This window comes from Rhinolophus hipposideros, assembly GCF_964194185.1.
Source record: "Rhinolophus hipposideros genome assembly, chromosome: 14".
Taxonomy (NCBI): Eukaryota; Metazoa; Chordata; class Mammalia; order Chiroptera; family Rhinolophidae; genus Rhinolophus; species Rhinolophus hipposideros.
In genome coordinates, this window is record NC_138060.1 from 7,131,424 (window position 1) to 7,157,337 (window position 25,914).

The 25,914-nt window shown below is 36.7% G+C and overlaps 1 protein-coding gene across 1 annotated transcript in view; it reads left to right on the forward strand.

Moving 5' to 3' along the window:
- The window catches only part of SUCLG2 (succinate-CoA ligase GDP-forming subunit beta), a 321,296-nt gene extending 299,035 nt beyond the window's left edge, over positions 1-22,261 (forward strand). Inside the window, exon 11 of the mRNA XM_081071619.1 lies at positions 19,768-22,261. Coding sequence (XP_080927745.1) covers positions 19,768-19,787 — 20 coding nt within the window. The 3' untranslated portion in view covers positions 19,788-22,261. The remainder of the gene's footprint in view (positions 1-19,767) is intronic.
- The last annotated feature ends 3,653 nt before the right edge of the window (positions 22,262-25,914 follow it).

The window sequence follows — 25,914 nt, forward strand, 5'->3', positions numbered from 1 at the left end:
TTTTTCATCAGAAATAATGAAAGACAGAAGAAAGTGGCACATGTTTTTCAAGTGCTGAAAGCAATGTCAGTCCAGAATCTTGTAACTTATACCCAATGAAAATATTCTTTAAAAATGAAGAGGAAATCAAAACATTCCCAGGTAAAGCAAAATTAAGAGAATTTGTTGCCAGTAGACCTACCCTAATAGAATGGCTAAAGGAACATTTTTAAGCAGAGAGAAAAGGATAGAAGAAAAAATCTTGGAATATGAGAAAGAAAGAGAAAATAATGGAACAAGGAAGAGAGTGTATCTTCCTTCTCTTCTTGCATTTTCTAAATTATGCTTAACAATTGAAACAAAAATTATAACTATCTAATGTGAATTTCAATGTCTGTAGAGGACAGACATATTTAAAATAATTATGTTCTAAATAGGGTGGGTAAGATGTAAAAGGAGGTAAGATTTCTATATTTATGAAAACTGGTGAAATAATGGCATCAGTAGAGTATGATAGGTTATATAATAACATATATAATGCAAAACCTAAAACAACCACTAAAAGAACTATACATATAAAGAAGTACACTAAAAAAGTGTAGACAACTCAAAAAAGAATTCCAAAAAATATTCAAATAACGCATAGAAATACAGGAAAAAGAAAAAAGAGAAATAGAAAAAGGAAAAATTCAAAATAAAAACAATGAAATGGCATAGGTAAGCTGTAATGTACCAATAATTACATTAAATATAAATGGCCTAAGTACATCAATTAAATGACAGAGATTGGAAGAGTGGATTAAAAAACATGACCCAACTATAAAAAGAAACTCACTTCAATTATTATGGTATAAGTAGACTGAAAGTAAAAAGGATGAATAGAGATTTGCCATGCAAATATTAACCATACTATACACAAAGTACCTCAAAATGGATCTTATCTCTAAATAAAAGAGATAACCTATAAAACTCTTAGAAGACAATGTAAAAGTAAATCTTTGTGACTGAGACAATGTCTTCTTATGTATGACACCAATAGCAAAACAAAAGAAAAAATAGATAAATTGGATTTTATCAAAATGAATTTTTTTTTTGCTTCAAAGGACACCATCAAGAAAAGGAAAAGACAATCCACAGAATGGGAGAAATATCTGCAAATCACGTATGTGATAAGAGACATTTATCTAGAATACATAAAGTATTCCTACAACTCAACAAATAACCCAATTAAAAAACAGGCAAAGGATTTGAATAAACATTTCTCCAAACAAGGTATGCCATTGGCTAATAAACACATCTAAAGATACTGAACATTATTAGTCATCAGAAAATGCAAATCAAATTCACAATGAGATACCATTTCACACTCACTAGGATAGCTACATTTGAAAGACAAAAACAAATGTTAGTGAGGATGTGGAAAATGGGAATTCTCATACATAACTGGTGAGATTGTAAAATTGTAAACCCTCTTTGGGAAATAGTTTGGTACTTTGGCAGTTTCTCAAAATGTTAAACAGAGTCCCAAACCTGTGTATATACCCAAGAAAAATGTAGACATATATCTGCAAAAAACTTGTACATTCATGTTCATAAGAGTATTACTCATAAATCCAAAAAGTGGCAAACAACCCAAATATCCAACAACTGATGAACGGATAAATCAAATGTGGTGTACCCATATAATGGAATATTATTTAACCAATAAAAAAGAATGAAGTACTGATGCATACTACACCAGGGAGGAACTTTGAAAACACTATACTAAGTAAAAGAATTCAGTCACAAAAAGTCATGTATTGTATGATTTCATTTATATGACATGTTCAGAATAGGCAAATCCATGGAGACAGAAAGTAGGTTAGTGTTGCCAGGGCTTGAATAGAGGAAGGGATGATTATGACGATCAAAACATTCTAAAATTAGATAGTGGTGGTGGTTGTACAATTCTGTGATTATACTAAAAACCACTAATTGTACAATACAAAGGATATAATTGGTATATAAATTTATACCAATTATATACCAATAAAGCTATTATTTATAAAGTGTAAAGAAGAAAAAGAAACACAAAGCAGCAATGGTTATATTAATATCAGATAATGTAGACTTTGGAACAAAGAAAATTACCAGGGACAGAGAGAAGCAGTATGAATGATAAAACTGTCAATCCAACAAAAAGACATAGTTATTCTAAATGTGTATGCATCACACAACACAATTGCAAAATATTTGAAGCCAAAACTGATGGAACTGAAAGGGGAAATAAGCAAAATTGCAATTATAGTTGGAGATTTCAACATCCTTCTCTCAACAATTGATAGAACAACTGTACAGAAAATCAGTAAGTATATATCATCAACACTGTCACTCAAGAAGATCTAATCACCACATATAGAACACTCCTCCAAATTAAGGCAGAATACGAAATTTGTTCAAGCATTCACAGAACATGGACCAACACAGACGGTAATCTGGGCCATAAAACAAATCTCAACAAGTGAACTGAAATCCTACAGAGTGTGTTCTCAAGCTAGAAATGAAAAACAAAATGAAAACAGGAAAATCTCCAAACACTTGGAAACTAGACAACAGATAGTTGAATAACTCATGGGATTAGAAAAGACAAAAAAACTTCAAATCAGTAGTCTAATGTTCCACCTTAGAAAACTAAATATAAGAGCAAATTGAACGCAAAGTGAGCACAAGGAAAGAAATAATAAATATGCAGAGATTAGTAAAATTGTAAACAGAAAATAATAGATAAAAATCAATGAAACAACTAAAATGTCTTCGTAGGTAAATGGTTAAACAAAATGTGCATCCATATTGTGGAGTACCATTCAGCAATAAAAAGGAACATTTATTCATAAATGTAACAACATGGATAAAGCTCAATGGTGTTATTCTCAATAGGTCATATTGTATGATTCCATTTAAGTAAGATTCTTAAAATGACAAAATCATAGAGATGGAAAAGAGATTAGTACTTGCCAGGTATTAGGGATGATGGAAGTAGCTAAGTGTGACTATAAAGGGGTAGCATAAGGGAACTTTTTGTGGTGATCAATAGTTCTGTTTCTTGATCGTGACCGTGGTTACACACATCTACACATGTGATAAAATGGCATAGAGCTATAAATTCACATTTTACCAATATCAATTTCCTTGTTTTGATATTATACTATAATTATGTAAGATGTAACCACTGGGGAAACTGGGTATGGGACCTCTCTGTACTATCTTTGCAACTTCCTGTAAATCCATAATTATTTCAAACTCAATAGTTTCAAAGAAAGTTTGCTGGATGAATTTCTTTTTATCCTCCTAGGACATGCATGTTTATTATTTATAAATGCCCACCTATGAATACTTTGGTTTGAATACTTATTCAAGAACAAAGGAAGCATCAGAAAACCTATTTTTAAGTTCTGGCTTATCCACATTTCAGCTTTGTGTCTTTGGGGAAGTACATTAACCTCTGTGAGGCTCTCAACTACATTGAAAGGAGTCATCTTTGGTAGGCTTTGTGTCCTCTAATGTGTTATGCATAAGGAAACCTAGCCTGCTTATGCCCCAGAGTGCTTTGGACATCCAAGTGATACAATTATTCACACATAGTAAGTGCTCAGTATTACTTGCTGTATTTAATTGGATTGAATCATAGATAAAGGTCATATGTATATTATTAAGAGATGTACAATATTAGGTATTACTATGGCTGAGTTTATGGTGTATAATGCCTCCAAAGAGAGTAAGTTTCATCAAGGTAGAGTTCAATAAATGATGCTGCCTTTGTGTAACATCAAAGTCATGAGTGAATTTTGCATAGGGGAGGATGGTCTATGTAGTCAAACTGCTACTTACAACAAGAATGTTTACAGTAACAGTTGCTGTTGATGCCAAGAATCTCTTTACTAGGGAGGTTCACACATCTCCCCCTGTCCACCCCTCACTATGAGTGTTGTTAATGACCAACATTTACCTTCTTCACCAGAGAATTCTCTGTACCTGGAAAGTGGGACCAACTCTGTGGTGCAAACTGTGTTTCAGAGCTCCTCTTGGGATCAGGCTAAAGCTATGTTTCATTTGAGACTATGGCCTTGCTTAAGCCTTTCCCCTGAAGTCCCCTTCCCTGGCTCTCCTTCTCCTGTGAGCTGTCAATCAATCACAAGCTCTCAAGTCCCTGTCTCAAAATTGCTCAATTAAATGCCTACAAGGGCCAGCTAAGTCAACGGGACATCAAAAACATTATGTATGGAATTAGGGTCACCAGAGAAAATATAGGATGCCCAATTAAATTTAAATTTTAGAGAAGCAATACTTTTTTTTTTTTGGTATTAGTATATCCAAAATATTGTGTGGGCCATACTTATACTTTAAAAAAGTATTCAGTATTTCTGAAATTCAAATTTACCTGGGTGGTGCCCTGTGTTTTCCGTGCTAAGTCTGGCAAGCCTGTGTGGGGTGGGATTGTGGTTGACTAGACTCTCAAAGCATGGTCTTGAGAACAGCAGTAGCAGCAGTGTTTGAAAGTTTGTTAGAAATGCAGCATTTCAGGCCTCACCTTGGACCTACTGAATCAGGAGCTGCATTTCAACTATTTCCCCAGGTGATGCACATTAGCACTTGAGAAACGATAGGCAATGGAGATGGACGTTCTGGGGATTTTGAGAGCGCAAGTTCGGTGTGAAGGGGCAGCTGCTCCAGCCCCAGCCAGCTGTTGCTATTGCAGGACTGTGGGTCCAGTGCTGCCAGATCTCTTCCATTTTCAAAAGAATCTGAAAGTCTTGGGTTTTATATGAAGCCTCTTGATTTATGGATGTTGGTGACCAACTCAATGTGTCATACATATTTTGTGAGTCAGATAAAATAAGTCCGTGGACTGAACCCAATTGGTGGGCCATCTATTTTGTTACCACTGATCTAAACACAATTCCTACAGAGGTTCTTGAAGTAAAATATTATAGACATAAAAAAATGATTAAGTGAAAATGACTGAACTGGATAAAAAATGATCCAGTTCAGCCAAAAATAAATACAAATGAGCATGTGCTGCATGTGTGTTTGTGTACATATGTGTACATCCAGGTATGTGTGCATATGTATGTTGTGGATGTGTGCGAGAACCTCAGTATGTTTGTGTGTATGTGCATGTATGTTTGTGTGTATTCATACAGGTGTGTGTTTGCATATGTGCATGAATGCTTGTGTGCATAGGTTGTATATACAGGTGTGTGCATGTGTGCATGCATATAGGTGTGCATGTGTGCATGCATATAGGTGTGTATTTGCATACGTGCATGCATGTTTGTGTGCGTGTGTGAATGCATACAGTTGTGTGTTTGCATACGTGCATGCATGTTTGTGTGGATGGCCATGTATTTGTGCATGTGAATGTGCGCATGTGTGTGTGTGCATGAATAGTTTGTACAGGGAAGCTCTAGTATTTCACTTTTCCTCTCTTAGCAGTTGCTGAAAATTTTTGGCCAGGAGTTTCAACCTTCTCCTTTAAGTATCTGTCATTCTTGTCCTACCCCAGGCGGTGCAAGATAGCCAATTTCTCATAATAAGGATCTTGTTACCACACCAGAAGAACTATAATTTCAGATGCAGAGTAGCTTTTAAGTAAGGGGATTTCCCCCTAATAGTTAAAGGAAGGTGACTTTGTGGCTCCTCTTCAAGAGGGCTTCTTTTGATTGCGTGGTCCTATAGCTTTCTGTTTCCCATACATCATTTAAAATCTGTTCTGCCTGAGCTGCAGACATAAGATGACCTTCAACCTCATTCCTTTGGAGGGAGAACTGATTCAGCCCAATCTGTAAGGAGCTTTCTGATTCTAGAAACAAAAACTTCCTAATACCCTCTTTCCATTTGCTCTAACAGCCCAGAATCGTCCATTATTACTCTACTTCTCGTTAGATTGGCTGCAGTGAAATAGAAGCACATGCATGTATGGATCTACAAGTTCATGGACCCACACGTTCACAGGCCCCTGTGTGCATGTGTGCACCCGTATAACCGTGTCAGAGCTAGGAAGGCTCACCAGTGGGGACCCACGGAGGCCAGATCAGAGCCTCTGTGCCCATCGTGCTACGCTGCACCTGGGTGGCCGGGCCGTCCCTTCACAGACACCACCTTAGAATGGTCTTATTTTAAACCTGGACATCTTTGGGTCTTGGGCCTTTTCAAAGTCTATTGAACATTTGTAAGTAGAAATAAATTCTGGCTTAAAAAAATCAGAGGTCAGAATCTCCCCAGTGACTTAACCTCAACTAAATAAACTTGATATATTTGACTGGATGAATTATATTTGACAGGACTTGTCTCTGGTTTACAGGAAAAAGACATTCCATTCACTCAAAATTTAGCCATATTTATAAAAATTGCTTTGGGGACAGAGACCCAGAGAGCAGTTTCCAGGCTCTCAGCCTCACATGGCTGGTTCGGGTAGTGGATGGCTGTCAGCTGTGGCCGGTTAGCCAATTAGCCACTAATATAACTGCCGCAGCTATGCTGGTTGGTGAGTCGAGTCGAATGGACTCGGTCGGTTGGCAGGCAGAAAAGTGGACAGCAGGTCCCACGTCGTGTGAATCCAGCCTCCAGTGAGACTATAGTGGTATGACTCCCCTACCTATGGCTCCGTGGGTGTTCCTTTTTGGCCCAACCACACTCCGCATTCTTATATGGGGAGCGGGAGCTCAGAATTGCCATTAAATTATCCCTAACCATGAACTCCTAACTATGGTTTTTAGACATATTTCTTCAAAACCAACCATTTTGTATTTAAAATTTACATGAAATTTTCATTATATCCCTTAATATGCCCATGTTTGCACAGTTTTAAGTTTCAAATTACATAGAATAAAATTTTTACTTTAGGCAATAATGCATTTTAATAAGTATAGTGGTAGTTTGTTCATTAACTATTTTTACTTGCTTTCCAGTTTTTCTTTGAACAATTTATAATAATAATAATATAGTTAAAACAGGACATTGTAAAATATTTTGTTCACTTAAAACATACATTTGTCCACAAAATCTTTTTTTCCTTATATATTGTTATAAAATAGTTTCTTCAGCTCTCCAGTTGTAGGCTGATTTGTAAAAGATGTTACTGATATCAGCCAAGAGCTTTGCCAATTTTTACGAGCCTGTTTGTTATGCTTGTTTTGTACCGTGAATACACACAAGTGGATATAATCAGCCTACATGTTCTTTGGCAATAAATGGACACTCGGGATGCGTTTACAACTCTAGTATCTTCCTGTTACTGAAGTGGCCCAAAAGAGATAGAACAGCTTCCAGAAGGGGTTTAGCTCACTCCCAGAGAAAAATTTGGCTCACCCTCTCACAAATGAAAAAACATATAGACAGTTTTAGTGAGCTTTATGACTGCAATATGTGAGAATATCTATTCCTTTTACCTTCCCCTTGTGAGAATTAGATACAATTGAACGTTTGTGTTAAGTTGGATGTCCCTAAACGTGAAAATAAATCAAGCAGTTTTTTCCTCTGGGATCTACCTGCACCTCTGCATTTTTGCAGTCTCTATCTATGAAAGCAGAGTTATAAGAAGTTAATGAATTTGTGCAACAAATTTTGATGGAAGACTTACTATGTGGCTATGACAGTAACCGAGAAGGACATTGCCCTGTCTTCATGACACTGACCTTCTTTTTTCATGGGGAGTTGGACAAAAAATAAAAGGTCAACAAACAAAATTACTGCAAATTGTGATACGTACTACAAAAGAAATTGTTTAACAGGACAAGATCTACTCCAGAGATAGCAACAAAGAAAGGCCTATCCAAGGAGAAACTATTGTAGCTGAGATCTGAGGAAATGAGCAGGATGAAGAGCGATCCAGGCAAGGAGAGCAGCATGCTTTGAAACAGAAAGAATTTGCAGATGGCGGGGAGATGTGGGCTACAGTGTGGGATCCGTGGGAAATGAGGAGAGACAGAAGCAGAGGCTACATTCCACAGGCCCTGGGTTTAATACGTTTGGATTTATTCTAATGCAAGGCAAAAGCCGTGGGAGATTTTCAACTAGATCAACATAATTCGATTATTCTCACTATTTTGTAGAAAATAAATTAGAGGAGGCCAAGGATAGAGAGAGACTTAAAAAAAAAGAGGGGAAGAATTTTTTTGGAGACCAGGCAACCAGAGATGATAATCTAAGCCAGGATGGAGCTAGAAAAAATTGACAACTTTGTGATGTATGTTGTGACAGAAGTTGTTGATGGCTTGGAAGAGGGAGGAAAGGTAAAGGGAGGAGGCAAAGACTCCTCTGTTTCTGGCTTGAGTGGCTCTTGGTGGCTTTTACTAACATGGGCCAAACTCCTTTCATATTTCATGTCTGCCTGAGGGATCTGACACTTATTCTTACTTGTTAGTGTTTCAAGTGATGTTAAGCAGACAACATGAGACATTTGCCTTATGTCTCATGCTTAGCTAGTTTTCATTGCATCGTAAGTTTAGATTTCTGCAGTTGCATGATACATGATATGGATAATGATGATATCAGTTGTTTTTAAAAACAAAATGACTTCTACTTTTAAAAGCAATATCTTGCGTATATCCAGTGGAGGTGACTCTAACCTTTATCGTGGATAAACAAGCACAAGAGTCAATGTATACCTTTCTTCCAAGTACACATTGTGTAGACCATAATTCACCCTGAAGAGCTGGTACTATGATAGCAAGAGGCCTCTCAAATATATTCATAACAACATACAACTGTAGATTTCTGTTTTATACAGGTCAGTGGAGAACCATCACTGCAGAATGAATGCATCTAACTTCTTGAATGTCTAAATTTAAAAAGAATACATTTCTGCTAAGATTCCTATCAAGTTTTGCTCATTATGTTTCATAAAAGCAAATTCTCCTACAGTGGGCTTTGAAAAGAACCAATTTTCTGCTTCTCTTGACTATATGAGACGTTCAGGAATTAATGAAAAAAGCAATGCCTGTCTGCTTTGGAAGCATCACAGCCCTATTCCTGCATAAATTCACACAGGTCAACTAAAAAAACAGTTCAGGGTCAAAATCTCATCTAGTCACCTAGATTAAAAACTAATTTCTCTAAAGTATATTCTATATTGAAGTCTTTCATGCAAATAAATAGCAAGAGCCTTATCCTCTCTTCCTTTATTAGTTGGGCATGTCATGAATTTGAACAGGACACTTTGTTCTGTACTCTAATTACATGTGTTATCAGGAAAAATCTATTCCTTGCATACATATTAGAAGCAGCACTGAGAGTGCGGTACTATCCTTGGGCTCTTCACGGCAGTTCATCGTAATATTGACAGTTTAATCTTTTTGTTTCATACAAGATTAAAAGTTGCTTGATATCCATTTCTTCATAGCTTGAATGGTGAATCCAACTGGACTCAATCCGTTTCTAAGTACCATCTCTATCATGAAGATGGACTCCATCCATTTTCCCAAATATACTAGGTAATTATCTACAGTTATGGGGAAACTATTTCATTGATGAGAAACCCAAGAAGACAGATTTTCTATATATATATAAAAAAATGTTTACTCATAACCAAGTGGCTGAACAAGGGAAATCAACAATATCCTTTCCCTTCAGACAAACTGACAAACCAGATTTGTCACTCACTCACAGCCTCTTCAGCGGTCTGAAGACATCATTTTATTTGGTCATTTGGTTTACTGACCATTGAAACGTGATGGCTACCTTTGAAATGAAATTACTTTTTAAAGCCCTCTATAGGAAGGATCTCAGGATATGTCAGTAAAATGAAAGAAAAAATAAACAGGTGGAATTTGGACACAAAGAAAAACATCCTATACTCAAAAACTATTTATTAAAACAATAGTACAATGCACTTCATCTGTGAGGTGACAAGTCGGAAATAAGAAATATGGGAACTTGTAGAGTTGTTAAAATTTAAATTATGTGGTTGCTTGTCATGAGAAATGCAACAGTAATTTAGAGTTAGGCTCTCCTGGTAGATTTATATTTCAGTAAACAAACGAAAGGACTTTCTTGCCTACAGTGCCAGCCTAAGGAAAGAGTCCTGTGGATTGGAAAGTGTTGCAGAACTGGTGTCCTTTATTTCTCTTGTTCAAATACTTACGTACTTCACCCATACTTCTATTCATACTGAGGGCCAAATTAATATCAATGAGCGTCAGCACATCCCCGTTAGAATATACTGGAACACCACATGTTAGAAGCATGGAACACCACACCTTTAAATTCTTTGCACTCCTGCAAAATTTCTAGTTTAATTTTTGAACCATGTAATGGGTATTATTTCACAAATGGAATGATTTTCCAACAAGTACTGTGCAAATGAGGACATGTTTTGTGACTCAATAAAAATGAATCGAGTGGTTTTGAATAGAATTGAGAGTTTGAAGAGTGGTTGTGAATATTGGGGAAAGTGTCTTTGGTGTTTTGAAAGGAGGAGCAGACAGCTCCTCCTGTCTCTTAGGGGCTTCTCTCTTACCTTGTCTCCCCTGAGATTAGAGAGAGCATTGAGTCTTTCTTGTTTTTATTAATATCCCAGCAGTCACTTTGGACAATATGAGATGCTGGGGAACTTTTCTTCTGGAAAGATTTAGAGGCAGATAATGAGGTTACAGGGTCAGGTTCTGGAAACTTTGGTCATCTAGTTTTCCTTGCAGAGAACAGGCAATTCTACTAGCTTTATTTTAAAATTAAAGTTTATTGGGGTGATAATTGTTAGTAAAGTTACGTAGATTTCAGGTGTACAATTCTGTATTACGTCACCTATAAATCCCATTGTGTGTTCACACTCAGAGTCAGTTGTCCTTCCATCACCATATATTTGATCCCCTTTACCCTCATCTATCACCCTCTCCACTAGCTCTTGACAGTGAGGTTGGTCAAATTCATCCCCTGGTTCAATGCATGCCTTGGGGGTGATTTTTCAGAGTTTTCTCTGTTTCCTATTTTATTTGCCTAAACTTCCATATGCTTCTAGGACGGATGACCAGACAGTCAAACCCAGAGGATTTCCAACAGGTTCGTAAGGATGTGCACGTACTGTGTCTTCAGCTTTTCTCTGTACTGTTCCAACAGGTGTGAGGCTCTACGTCTAATCCATTCTAATAGTTATGCGTTGGGAAAGGGTCTGTAGATTTTGTCTGGCTATTATTGTTTTATGCAATAATCTTAAAGCCCAACTTGTTGGAAGCCTTTGCTTGAATTTCAAAGACTTGCTCTGGGAAGAAACATGTTAGTTGAACAATGCCACTTTCATCTCTTCATCTCAACTCTGATGTTAGTCAGCAATTAAAGAGGGAAATTATGAAAGTGAAAATGTTCTGTCACATGTACTCCTCAAATTGAAGGCCAAAAGCAAATGAGTCATGATGGAATAATTATCAGACAGTGACAATACTTTGCAGGAAAGAATATCTCTTGACCTTTTCTAAATAGCAAGAACATCCTCAACCTTAGAGGAGAGGTAGAGTTTATTTTATAAAGTGTGAAAATATCTGAGGATGTTAAGAAATCGAACCCACAGATAGAGGGCATATGAAAAAAGATTAAGATTTCAATTTGAATTGGTCCTTAAAGGATGCAGACTTTCTTTCCTTATGAATTATAAAAAGGTCATTCAATTTAAGCATGACAAACACCTCTGAGATAACAATAAAGAGAAATATTTGTAATGTAGTGGTTGTGTGATTAATGAAAAACAATGTTGAGTTATCCATGAATGGTTGCTATTTTGTGGGGTTTTTTTGCAGTTAATGAGTCAGGAAACATTCTTTATATGTATATAGATATATAAATATAATGTAAATATATCATATATTAATTTTGGATAAATATATGTTTGTATGTAAATACAAAAATAACTATATTTATATACATATATACACATATTGATTTAACAAAATCATATTGTTAGTTTTGTTCTTTCCTTTTGCTGATGCTATTTTTTTTGGCATATATTGTTAAATGGCAACTTCTAAACATGTGGATAATATAGGTGACTGCTTGCCTATCTTCACAAATGTATTTACACAGAAGAGTGCATTAAAGATACGTTCCAGCTTCTAGTTCATTTTTATAGGCACTTGGTAATGATGAACTGAGCAATCAAGGGTCTGTGTAAACTGATATAACTTTTCATACCACGAGCCTAATTATACCTCTAGTTAAACACAAGCTAAATTAATAGCAAGTATACTTTCAACCCGATATATAGTCTCAATAGTGCTTATAATTTCAGAGGGTTTTTTTTGGGGGGAGGGGGATTAATGCAAATTTCCTTCTGTTCAACATCATTATAGAAGCCTAGACTTTGTAATCTTTCCCAACAAGCCAAGGGAGGCATGTTTCCATCATTCGATTTCCGTAGAGGTCTGGGAACGTTTCCATAGCCCAAGCATAAGGCAGGGAAATATTTACAAATTCAGTGCAAACTTGATAACCAAAATCCTCTTCTCATGGAGTTCATTGTTAAGTGAGAGAAATTATAAAATAAATGAATAGACGAAATAATAACTTTAATTTTTTACATTATATTTTTTTAAAATCACACAATGAAATAGTTGTGATAATAAGTACCAGAAAAGAAACCAACAGAGTCTTGTGATAAAATGTAACTGTGGCCACCTTTGGTAGGCATCAGGTTAGGCTCCTCAGAAGAGATAACCTTCCAGAAGAGACCTGCAAAAAGATAAGAAACCAGCCTTACTGAGAGCCTGAGAAGAAAGAACAGCAAGTGCTAGCCAAGTTTGTGAGGCAGGAGAGAGTTTGACTGTTATAGGTCTTCTCAGAAGACTTGTGAGTCTGTGGCTTAGTAAGTGAGGGGGAGAGCAGAATGAACAGACCTTTGGATTTTGGGTAGAGCAGAAAGAGAGGAGAAACAGAAATAGAGAGGAAGGAGTCCCCTCCATTAGCTGATCTCATCCATTTTATCATTTTATGCTACTAATCGGCTCTCTAAGCCAACACTTTACTTGTATTGCTTCCAAGTAAAAAACAAACAAACAAACAAAAAAGTATAAGAAATAAAAAGAAGTTTACTATGCTCATCCTCAAAGAATATGACCATATCACTCCTAATACGTATATGAATTATCCTGCCACCATTGCCATAGATTCCATCAAAGAATAAAGAGTTCATCATAGAAAAAAACATCCAAGTTTTCTAATCATTGTGCTTATAAGAAGGCTTATATCTCATACTTATGGCAAATAATCTAAGACATATGTTGGCACCCTCAGTATAATCTTGGATCAAATAAAACTAATAACTTACAAACTAGTTCACAACTGTTTGGCACTGTGAAAATAGCCCTTCACTAAAATGTACCTTAATGCTACAGTAATTCCATGGCTCTTATGAGGCACATTATAAAACACAGGTAGTCCCTGGTTCAAATGGCCAATAAGCATATAATAAATCACCCACCTAATAATAAGGAAAGAAGTGAAAATTTTTAAAATGAATAAAAATATATAAGATACTCAACTTTGCTTATAATTAAAGAACTTAACTCAGGACAACATTACTTTTTTTTGTTTTTAATCTCTCAGATTAGCACAAATTTAAGATTTTATATCATAGTGGTAAAAATGTGAAGAATATGTGCTTTCAAATACTCTTGTAGGCAGTGTATGTTGGTATGACTTTTTAAAAATTGATATATAATTGAAACTTAATATTATATTATATGTACATATGTACAACATAATGATTCAATACATGCCTATAAGTCTAGTTAACATCCATCACCACACATGGTTACAATTTTTTTTTCTTGTAATGAGAGCTTTAGCTTTTCACCATTGAGTATGATGTCAACTATGGGCTTGTTATATATGGCCTTCTATTTTTTTCAACCATAATAAACTTTATTTTTAACCCAATTTTAATTGCACTTGTAGTTAAATGTAGATAAGTAGATACATACTTATTTAACAAAGTTAATGTAAATTTACTGATTTCATGTTTATAGTGTAGACATCTTTCTGCTAGAGTGTTACTTAATATGTTTAGTCATGTCTATTCCATGTATGTATGTCAAAACCTTGTATCTAAATTTATTTTCCCATGGTCATCATCACTTTTTAAAACGTGATTAAAACAAAAATACAGTTCAACTGTGATTGTTTTTTTCACAGTGGCACAGTCTCCCTGGTGACCAGAGTCAGTGCTCCAGGAGTGTCCCTTGTGTGGGTTGTGTGCCCTCCTGTTGTAGTTGAGCCTTGGTTGCTGCTTGCACATCAATGGGAAGGATTGATCTTCAGGGTGATTTGTTGTGAGGACTGGCCTCACAGTGGAGGCGCTGTTGTGCAGGGGCTGAGCTGACCCTACAGAGCAGGATTTACTTCAGCAGAGACTCCTGCTCAGTCTGCCCTCTGTCTGGTATGTCATTTTTGGAGGCAGCCTAGTGATGCTCCAGCCCAGTCCAAAGCTGGCCACTGGGCCTGCCAACCCTGTAGGCCAAATTCAACTGCAGCCTGGGCCCTGCCTGGGACCACCTAGAATCAGCCACAAAACAATCCATAGATTGTTTTGGTACTAACAATCCACCGCCTGTGTGCTGTGCTTAGAGGTGCCTCAAGAGGCCAAGCCACCAAGGCCTGCTGCCGTTAGTACCAGGCTTAGGGCTGCTCAGCCAGAGGTACAGGACATGCTGAAGCCAGATGCTGCTTGTTTAGGTTTTGTGAACCTTTGAGAAATTTCAGGAAAGTCTACAGCATGAGCCAAGGCAAGTACTTTGTACGGAAAAGCAACTGAAACTGGCTTGGATGTGCTCAAAACTTAAATGGGGTAAATGAATGATGTTAACCAGGTTGATGGAGACTCAGATATGGTGGCTGCCTGTGTCTGCACACTGGGAGGGTGAAGGTGGGTGGGACTCCACAAAGAAACAATGACTTCTGTCAGCTCTTACATCATGGAGAAAGCTCCCCCTCCAGCCATCGTCCTGAAGTCAGACAACTCAGTTCCTCCTGTGTGTCCCTGGTGACTTTTGTTGAAATGCTGCCCCAGCCCTGGAGCTCAGGGCGAGTGAGTCCTTCAGTGGGTAAATCCATGTGCTGGCCCTTTAATAGAAGTGCCTGTGACTCCAGACACCCTCGTCTCACTCAGCCACAATCTCTGTTGGTTTTCACAAGCAGAAGTTATGGAATCTTCTCTCCCCTGCACTGAAACCCTGGGCTGGGGAGCCTGGCATGGATCTGGGACACTGTTGCTCCTCCTGGGGGAACCACTGCAACCAACATATCCCTCCCAATTTGTAATGGTCACATGTGGGTGTGGGATCAGCCCATTCCACATCTCTGTCCACCCTACCACCAGTCTTGAGGTGGCTTCTTCTGTATGCCCGGAGTTGTAGGGCTTCAGTTCTACTAGACTTCAGGCGATTCTCATTGATGGTTGTTCTGTAGTTTAGTTGTAATTTCGATGTGGTCATGTGCTTACAACATTTACCTACTCCGCCATCTTGACTGGAAATCTTTATATACAGTCTTTCTTATGTTGAGGTACATTCCCTCTATACTCACTTTGTTGAGTTTTTATCAAAAATGGATGTTGAATTTTGTCAAACACTTTTTCTTCACATATTGGGATGGTCATATGAATTTAATCCTTTGTTTTGTTAATTGGGTCTATCACATTGTTTGATGGAGGATGTTGAGCCATCCCTGCATCCTGGAATAAATCTCATTTGTTCATGGTGTGTGATCCTTTTAATGTATTGTTCAACTCTGTTTGTTGTAATTTGTCAAGGATGTTTATATCTATGTTCATTAGAATGCTGACCTGTAATATTGTTTTCTTGTAATGTTCTTATTTGGTTTTGGCATTAGGGTAATGCTGGCCTCTTAAATTTATTATGGAAGTATTCTCTCTTCTATTTTTTGGAAGAGTTTGAGAAGGATAGGTATTAATTCTTTGAATGCTTTGTAGAATCCAGCAGTGAAACCACCTGGTCCTGAACTTTTATTTGTTGGGAGGTTTTTGATTACTAATTTAATCTTCTTACTAATAATCAATCTACTCAGATTTTGTATTTCTTCATGATTTGATCTTGGTTGGTTGTATATTTCTATGAATTTATTCATTTCTTTTAGGTTATTTAATTCATCGGCATATTATTGCTCATAGTAGTTTCTTATGATCCATATATTTGTTATCAATTGTAAATCTCCTCTTTCATATCTGATTTTATTTGAATTTTCACTCTTTTTTCTAGCTAAAGGTTCGTCAATTTTGTTTATCTTTTCAAAAAATCAGCTCTTAGTTTCATTGATGTTTTTTTTTATTGTCCTGTCAGTCTCCATTTCATTCATTTGTGTTCTGATTTTTATGTCCTTCCTTCTACTGACTTTGGGTGTAGTTTTTTGCTTTTGTTTCTATTTCTTTGACATGTAAAATTAGGCTGTTTATTTGAAAACTTTATTTTTTCTTAATGTAGTCATTTATCACTATAAACTTTCTTTTTAGAACTGCTTTTGCTACATCCCATAGTTTTTGTATATTTGTTTCCAATTTCATTTATCTAGAGTTATTTTTTTTATTTTCCTTTTGATTTCTTCTTTGACCCATTGGTTGTTCAGGAGCATGTAGTTTAATCTCCAAATAATTTTGAGTTTTGAAGTTTTCTTCTTGTAATTAATTTCTAGTTTCATACCATTGTAGTTAGAAAGATATTTGATGTGATTTCAATCTTCTTAAATTTATTAAGACTTGTTTTGTGGTCTAACATATGATATATCTGGGAAAATGTGTATTTTGCTTCTGTTCTTGTAGTGTTATGTGTATGTTGTTTAGGTCCATCTGGTCTAATATGTCATTTAAGTCCAGTGTTTCCTTATTGATTTTCTATCTGGATGATCTATCCATTGTTGAAAGTAGAGTATTGAAGTCTTCTACTGTTATTGTATTGCTGTCTATTTCTCCCTTTAGATCTGTTAATACTTGTTGTACATATTTAGGTGCTCCAATGTTGATATAGTGACATAAAGACCTTCTTTGACTCTTGTTACAATTTTTGGCTTCAAGTTTGTTTTTTCTAACAAAATTATAGCTTCCCTGCTCTCTTTTGATTTTCATTTGTATGGAATATCTATTTCTATTTCTTCCCTTTGAGACTATATGTGTCTTTAAAGCTGAAGTGAGTCTCTTATTGTCAGCATATCGTTGGATCGTATGTGTAATTTTTTGTTTGTTTGTTTCTTCTTTATTAGTTTGGCCAATCTGTGTCTTTTGATAGGAGACTTTAATCCATTTACATTAAAATAATTATTAATAAGTATGGAGTTACTATTGCCATTTTATTGTTTTCTGGCTATTTTGTAGTTCCTTTTTTCCTTTCTTCCTCTTCTGATTTCTCTTTTTCGTGTGTGATTTGACGATTTTCTGTAATGAAATGCTTTGATTCCTTTCTCCTTATCTTTTGTGTATCTGCTGTAGATTTTTGCTTTGTGATTATCACAAGGCTTACATAAAACCTTATAGTTATAACAATCTTTTCAGCTAATAACAACTTAACTTTGAATGCAGACAAAAGCTAAATATTTTTACACTCCCCCCACACACATTTTATGTTTTGATGTCACAATTCACATCTTTTTACTTTGTCTATCTATTAACAAGTTATTGTAGTTAGAGTTATACTTCTAACTACAAGGGTAAAGTTATACCTTTTATACTAGAGTTACAAGTGCTTTACCCACCCCCATTACAATATTAGAGTATTCTGAATTTAACTATGTACTTACTTTTACCAGGGAGTTTTAGCCGGGGATCTCCATCCAATAACACCTGCATCTTAGTTGTCTGGGTCACTTGGCCACCTCTAGCTGCACAGGAATCTGAGGAAGTAAGTAACGTTAGCTGGGAACATAGTATTGTTGCCTGCACAAAATCAGGAGTTATTAGTAAGGACAAAGTGGAGAATGGATATTAGATAGGCAATGAATAATATCTGCCATTCTATGGAAATGCTGCTTTTATAGTTCAAATAGTTCCAATGGCTGATGCTCATAGTCACATCTTTGTGGTTCATTACACTTCCTTCTCTATTTTAAGCACAGATGAAGAGAGAATGGATATTTTATACAGATTTTCCATGGATGCCTTGATCTGTCTTATACACTGTTTCCCTCATAAAGCTGATGCAGTTGTTAAGCAGACAAGATTTTCCTAGCACATCATATCAGAAGATGGCATTGCCAGCCTGATAAGGTTGTATTGAGATTTCTGTCTTCCAGAGACGGAAGTGAATTGTCAGTAAGCCAGTGTTACTCTCATTTCTGTAGGAATTTTGGATGATTTCTTGACAGCTTTTAGGGCATAATCCATGTCTAAAATAGAAAGGCCAAAGCTAACTGAACTAAACTTGTCGCCATCAGATATATTGTCCACAGAGACCAGAGGACTATTGGAAAATGTACTGCTGATCATATTAACACCATATGTCATGATGATTTTATGCATCCCATCCCCTTTGACAGCATAAATTTCTAATTCCTTAGTATGACGTTTGATGACTTCTGTAATTTGACCTCTTCCTGCTTCACCACCAGCTAGTCCTCCACCTTGCCATTTGCCTCAAGCAGCATGAAATTACCTGCCCTTGTATCCATCATGCTGTTTTCCACTACTCTGCTTTTGTTCTTGCTATGACCACTCTCAGGAATGAATGCCCCTCCTCCACTTTCTCACCTAGCTACCTCTTACTCATTCTTTAAGTCACTGATTCCCAACTAGGGTGATCCCGTTATCCCCAGCCAGGGGCCATTAGGGAATATTTGGAGACATTTATCCCAATTTAGGAGAGGTTGCTACTGCATCTACTGGGTGGAGGCCAGGTATATTACTAAATATCCTATAATTCACAGAACAGACCCCAGAACAAAGAATTATTCAAGCCAAAATGTCAGTTGTGCTGAGGTTAAGACATACTACTTTAAAGTTTTGTCTCCTCCAGGAAGAAACTGTTCCTGATCTTTCCAGGATTGTCTTAGATACCTTCATAATGTCATAATGCTATTTAGAACTTCTTAAGAACCTTATACTTTGGTGATTAAGAGCGTGCGCTTTAGAGTCAGTATCTCTGATTTTGAATTTAATTCCACTGTTGTGGGGCCTTTGGAAAGTTACTGATCCTTGGTTTCTCAACAGCAAAAATTGGTTTCTAACTCATGGCATTCTGGTGAGGATTGAATGAGATAATGCATGTAAGCTGCTTAGCTAAAAGCTAGGCGCTCAGTATACAGTAGCTGCTACTGCTGCTGTTATTGTTGTTATTAGCTTATCATTATTTATTATTCCACTTCTAGGATCAGAGGTGGATTTACCATGAAGCCAGTGAAGCTTAAACTTCAGGACCTCATTTTGCTTGAGGACCTCTCAATGTCTAATTCTGTATTCAGGATTTTACATTATTGTCTTCAAGGACACCCCCCACCCACTTCATCTCCTCATTGTATAAGCTCCAGGCCCTACAGAACTTACACTCTCTCCCATCACATTCAGGGCCTCGTAAAAAGCCTTGATTTTTGGGACCCAGTGAACATTCACTAGTGGCAGTAAACTACCCAGGACCATAGCCTCTTCATCAAGTTGCCAAACAGCCTGAAGTGAAATGTGCTTATCCATTGTTGTCTGTTTTTTTTTTAAAGCCTTTTAGCCTTAAACTCCCATTGCTGTCTCTCTTTCTTGTTGGTGGGGTACTCTAGAAGACATTTCCTCTATCTTGCAAAAATCAGTAGCATCTCTCTCCTTTTATTCTCTCTTTCCAGTTGAGGATTCACCATTGTGACAAGGACAAAGAGGAAAGAAAACATGTGCTATCCCTGATTATTTACTGAAGAAAATTCTGACATAACTGCAACAGCAAAGCCCTGTTTCCATGGGGACTGCCTGCATCTTGGAAATGTTTGTTATCATAAACTTCAAGCTATTATGATATTTGCTATACAATTATCTGACTTACATAACTCCTCCCTCCCCAACCTCTGCTGACTCTAACATCCCACTCTGTTTCTAGTAATAAACACTTGCGTATGTGTCTGTGACTGGCTTACACTCTTCCAGTGTCAAGGTTGACATGACAGGAAGAAAAGGGCTGGACAGGTCCATAAGGAATAAACCCACGATGGTGGAGTAATACTGAAGCCCAAGCTGGCATTTAAAAACTACATGTGTCATTGGCATTCTGACCACAGAGAAGTCCAGTGACAGACATTTAATAAAAATGGAAAGATAATAATAGAAAAAGAAATGTTGCAAGAAAATTAAACTCTGAGCTGACACGACTCAAGTAAGAATGAGAAATAGTAATACAAATGACAGTTTTTTCATCATATAGCTGATTGTTCAAGGAGGATGGCTTACAGCTTTTCTTCCCTTAAATATGATCTCTTTTCATTATCTGATAGCATCCATCAGCCAGAGTAGAAATCAAACAGATCTTCATTGAGAAACCATAGACGACATCTCTTCCTTGACTGATTTCCACCAGTGACTGCTATTTTATCAGTGCTTATTTTGATTAGAATGGAGGCTAGGGAGGGAACAGCCACATTTTATAATTTTGACTTTAGGAAAAGTAGAGGATGAAGGTAAAAAGGAGTGTTTCACCATGGGAGAAATGCTTGTCTGTTATTTCTGAGCCTCAATTTTTTTAATCTGTAAAATGAGGTTATAATATTTACCCAGGAGATTTTTGCATGATATAAATGAGGTGAGACATGGGAGAGATTTATATTGTGGTACTTTCTTCTCAGAGACTCTTTTCCATGGACGCATTATCTTTAATTAACCAGAAGGACATGCCAGTGGCTTCCACATTGATGTCTCCACCTCAGACCTTTTTACTGAGCTCTAGACTCATATATTCTGTGTTCCTGGAACATCTCCATTTGGCCTTCTCCAAGGTACCTGAAATGCACACAAACATGCTGAACTCATCACTTGTCCCCTAAAATCTGGTCCTTTTCTAATATTCCCAGCTCATGAATGCTATCACCATTTATTTGAACAAATCAGAAACCAAAATATCAATTTCCCAATCTTTAGTGACTTCATTCTTCTTAGCATTCCGAATGTTGTCCCAGGTCTCCTTATGTCTATAAAGACAGGATTGTAAAAGAAAAGCAGAGATTATTTTTATAAAACACACATTCTTTTATAAAGTACTTTGTGTCTGAACCAGTTTAGCACCTGGAGCTAACCATTAAATACTGTTCCCTGAACTGCTCACCTGCAGGGATGGAACTAGTACACAGGCAAAATATCCTGTGAAAAGGAGATCCTGTATGTGAATTAAACAAGATTTTGTTTATTTTAGCTTCTCTAAAAAGGCGAAGGAAAACTCAGTAGACTTTAGAAGAAGAAAAAAGGAAGCAAGACAGCAGAATCGAAATGCTATTTTCTTGCTTCCAAACACACAATCCATTTATCAAAGAAAATATGACTCCTACAAATGTTTGTTACTGCCTTTTAATTTCTATTCAATAGCATCAATCAAGTAATGCTAAGCAGGCTGTTGATGAATATGAAACTATCTTGAGAGAATGTTCAATTATGTTTACAACTTGATTTTATTGCTCAAATGAATATATTTCAACATCCACAATTGCTACCGATCTCTGATTTAGGATATCTGTTACAATTCTACTGCAGCAACTTTTTAAAAAGGGGTGTATAGAATCACACAGTTTAAGGCTCAATGGGATATTTAGGATTATCTAGTCCATCACCTTTATTTTCAAAAAAGAACCTGGGAAAAAGTGAGATTAAGCCTTGTCCAAAGTTAAATATATAGTGTCAGAACTGAATTTAGAAACTAGATTTTGTAGATCTAGAGTCTTCCCTCTGATACGGTATTGTCTACCTAGTCTATTTTAAACATTTTTATAAACCAAAAAGTTCTTTCACTAAAAGTTCACTGAGAAATTTGTTTTGTTAAATTCTTGTTACGTGATTCCTGACACTCAAATCATAATGAAAGTAAAATGAACCTTTGACACAAAACCAAGGGAAATAAATGTGGTATCTTGAAAATTTTCTTTCTATGTTATTCTCTCCCCATGTTCCCTGAACACCCTCTGCATCTACCGTTGTGAATCTTCCCCTGACCGCGATTATTTCACCAGTTGCTAATTTATCATTAGCAGTCTTTTGAATCATTCCCCAAAATAATCTATTATTAAAACATCTATATCCTCACTTGTCTACATCCAGACATTAAACTTTCATTTAAAGTTGAATCCAGTAAAACAATTATATTTTAAAACTATTGATAACTGGCTTCTTAACCATCTTTTTTAAGGAGTTGAATTAATTATTAAAATATCAGATTATTTGCCTTGAAATTAACTACTTAGTTTTTAAGGCCACTTTGTATGGGTAGACAGCCTGCTGTTTCCTGCATATTAAAATTCAAAGTACACAAAGCGGATTTCAGCTTTGTTTAGCTTCTTTGCAGGTCCTACACACTACAGTACCCTCAAATTCAGTGTACTGACATGAAAAATTATTAGCATCCTCATGTGAGGTGAATTTCTCTACATGTATCACACAGTAATAGAAGATCTCACAGATTAGTGATGTTGTCTGCATTCAGAAGTATCATTTATCAAACAATGATCAATGTAATGAGGACAAATACAATTTTTTTCAGGTTAAACAACATTTTCATTTCTCCCTTCTCCACATAAAGCAAAACCAGACAGTCATGTATCAAAGCAGACCTGGGCATGCTGGTATAAGTTTATAATGATGTTTCTGACTTGACTGAGTTTTTCTAAATGGCCTGGAAATTAGAGGTGTCCACTTGCAAGGGACCACTTGGCCCCGGCCACTATAGTTGGTTCAAAAGTAGACATTTGTCTCAATCAGAACTTCTGAGGGTCAATACTTTTATCAGAACTGTTGGGAAGGGAGATTCTTTTTTGGTGTAATAAGAATATAACATTCTTTAACATGAAAGTGTACGGTTGGCATTTTTTTAATTTATAGAATTCTTTCAAAGAATTTTAAATGAAATAACCCATTCTGTGATTAATCAGACAGGAAATGACAAAATATTATGTTGGTTCAGATCTTACAACAGTAGTCAGTTCCGGGTCTCTCTTTTTATTTTTAATTCTTTAAGGGGATCAAGACTGCAATTCTTGTTGCCTTTATATTTTAAAATATAGAGTAGATCATTTTAAATACAACACTCCTAAGCTGTCTATTGACTAATTCAATTATTTCCTGTAATCCCTCTGCCCTTCTGTGGTACGAAAGAACAAGCAGGTTGATGTTAACCTCTGTGGTCTATTTCCAGAAAGCTTCTACCTGAACTTTTTCCCAAGGTCTCCCAACCCATGCAGTCAAAACCCAGTGCAAAAAATAAATTACATCAATAAAGGGTTAGATAAAAACATGAACCTCATCATTGGCCTTTTAGAGGTTCATACTCAGTCATGGGTTTCTAGTGACTTCACATTCATGGCTGGGTGACAAGAAGAAGACTGTATTTGTATTTCAATATTTATAATTCTGGGAATCCCCTTTTCTTGGATTTATTTTTTTTTTCTGTCCTGTATCCATTCTTCTCTATTCCTCATACAGCAATAACTGAGTTTCTAAGAGAGGCCCAAGACAATCAAAATTGAGAGGAATACACTCATTTTCTGGATAGGAAAGGAAAAGTATAGGATGGGTTTCTTACCTCCTTACATCTGCAATAGACTGAAGACAGGATACGTTTTTACAGATATTAGCATGTTTGGGTTCTTATCTTCTTCATTCCAAAGAGCCAAACACTTGCTCTCTCTTTGCCCTGGGATTTTTGCAGAACTGAAAATGAAATACTGGGATCTCTGTTCCTATTACCGTGTATAAATGCTTAAATTTACTGTATTTATTCACAGGAGCATCAGGGAAGAAGGAGATAGACCTCAAAAGGGAATGAGTACATAGCAGTGTGTCTACTGGCAGAGAAGTAGGAAGATGCTTAATTTCAAGGGTCCCCAGTGAAGTGGGACAGGTCAATGTCGGCAGGCCTTACCCTGCTTTTCTATCACGTAAGTCTTTCAGATTACAGGTCACACATTAGTCTCCCTCAGCTGGAGGAATAAAGGTTTGGGTACATTAATCTGATTTAGAGAGATACATGTTTTTATTTAAAATGAATGCTTTTCAAATAAGGAAATATCCTCGGTTAGGATATAAATAAATAATGAAAATTATGAAATTCCTTTTTCTTACCCACTTGAATTTGGGGACCAAAGACGATACCCTCGATAGCCGTATAGAATAGGCACGCAAAACACAAGTCACTGTTCTCTTGTAGTGAGAGCATCGCCCCTGGACCCAGGGCTTGCCATCTTGTGAGGAATCCTAATGTGACCATGTGTGGGAAGGGTTACCTTGTATTTCCTGTACGAATGGGCTAGGGAAAATGTTCAGGGTTCTGTGAGATGCTGAGGCCCAGGTCTGCAGGCTCAAGGTAATTTAATGCTTTCCCTGCTGTTTGATGTGAGGGGAACCAGGCACAGCTTTCAATGCCCTGGGACTGAGCATGTTTTGTTGTGTTCGCAGATCCCTCAATCTACTGGAGACTTTTTTCACCAGATGAATAAAGCCCCAAAAGCTTTAAAGGAGAAAAATATGCACACTCGACATAAAGATTTATGGATTTCAGTGCAAAACAGTCCAGTGGGGAGATTTTAAAAATTAATTTATATTCGAGGCAGCACCACATTGAGTATTTGAGGCATTTAAGAATTTTAAATATGAGGGACTGTGTTGGGGGGGCGAGCTATTCATTTGAAATACCATGTCAGAGTTTAGAACAGGTGAGGAAAATCAACTTTTTTTGTTTTTCTTAAATGGAAGAAAACGTTGCAAATTGAGTTTTGCTTTGCCCACACAGGAGTACTAAGAAACCAAAGCACCAGACTTCATCTCTGCTAAAGACCTCCTAATAGGTAATATTGCAGGCACTTCCGCACATTTAATGCAAGCCACCATGTGTGTTTGTAAACAACTAAAGACCTAGCTAATCTTGAACAATACACAAATGAGCCATGTTGGAGAATGCCAGTCGACTGCTAATAACTTTCTACAATTGCTCTCCAGCACTAATTGAAACCATAAATCCTCACCACATTCAAAGCCTAACCACTGTATACCATTAGCCCACTTCAGTTCTTAATTTTCTTCTTCTGAGGCACTTTCTTTCTGTATCTTTTTTCCCCTAGGAGCAGCCCCATTAATTATTACAGTTCAAATACCCTGAGCTATCCTGTTGGAGAGCTATATAGCGTCTCTCTAAGAATGTCAATATGAGGATATGCTAAATTGGAATACCTACCCCAGTCCCGCTGGAACAAGGTCAAATAATGTTGGTGAAATATATTTTCACTCATTCATCCTAGATGCCTGTAAATAACGCAGATCAAAAGAATATTTAAATTCTGTTTTGTTAAGGCAGGTTACTTCTCTTACATAGTGGAGCAGGTAGCAGGTTATAGTTGCCTCTGGACGATTTGCCAGACAGGAAAAATGGCTTTGCAGATCATCTGACAGCTTTATTCTTGTGACTCTGGCAGAAAAATAGGCAAAAAAGATTGCAGAGGTGGCTGAGTAGAATGCAACACAAAAGTTCAGAAAAATATTAACTGGTTGTAAAATGAGTGGGAGGCTGTAGCAAAGGAACGGGCATTTCAGTTACATAAAATCACTTATTACAACACTTTTATTGCCAAATTATGCTCCCTTTCTGTACTGTATCTTTGGGTCTGTTGCCTGGAATAGATTGTAAAAAATCCTTCCAAAAGGCGCAAAATATTTATATGGAAGAAGAGAGAAGCAGCAGCCATAAATTATATTATGTCTGAATCACGTGCCTGATCCCACTGAAGCCCGCTGGCAGTGTTGGTCTGATTTAT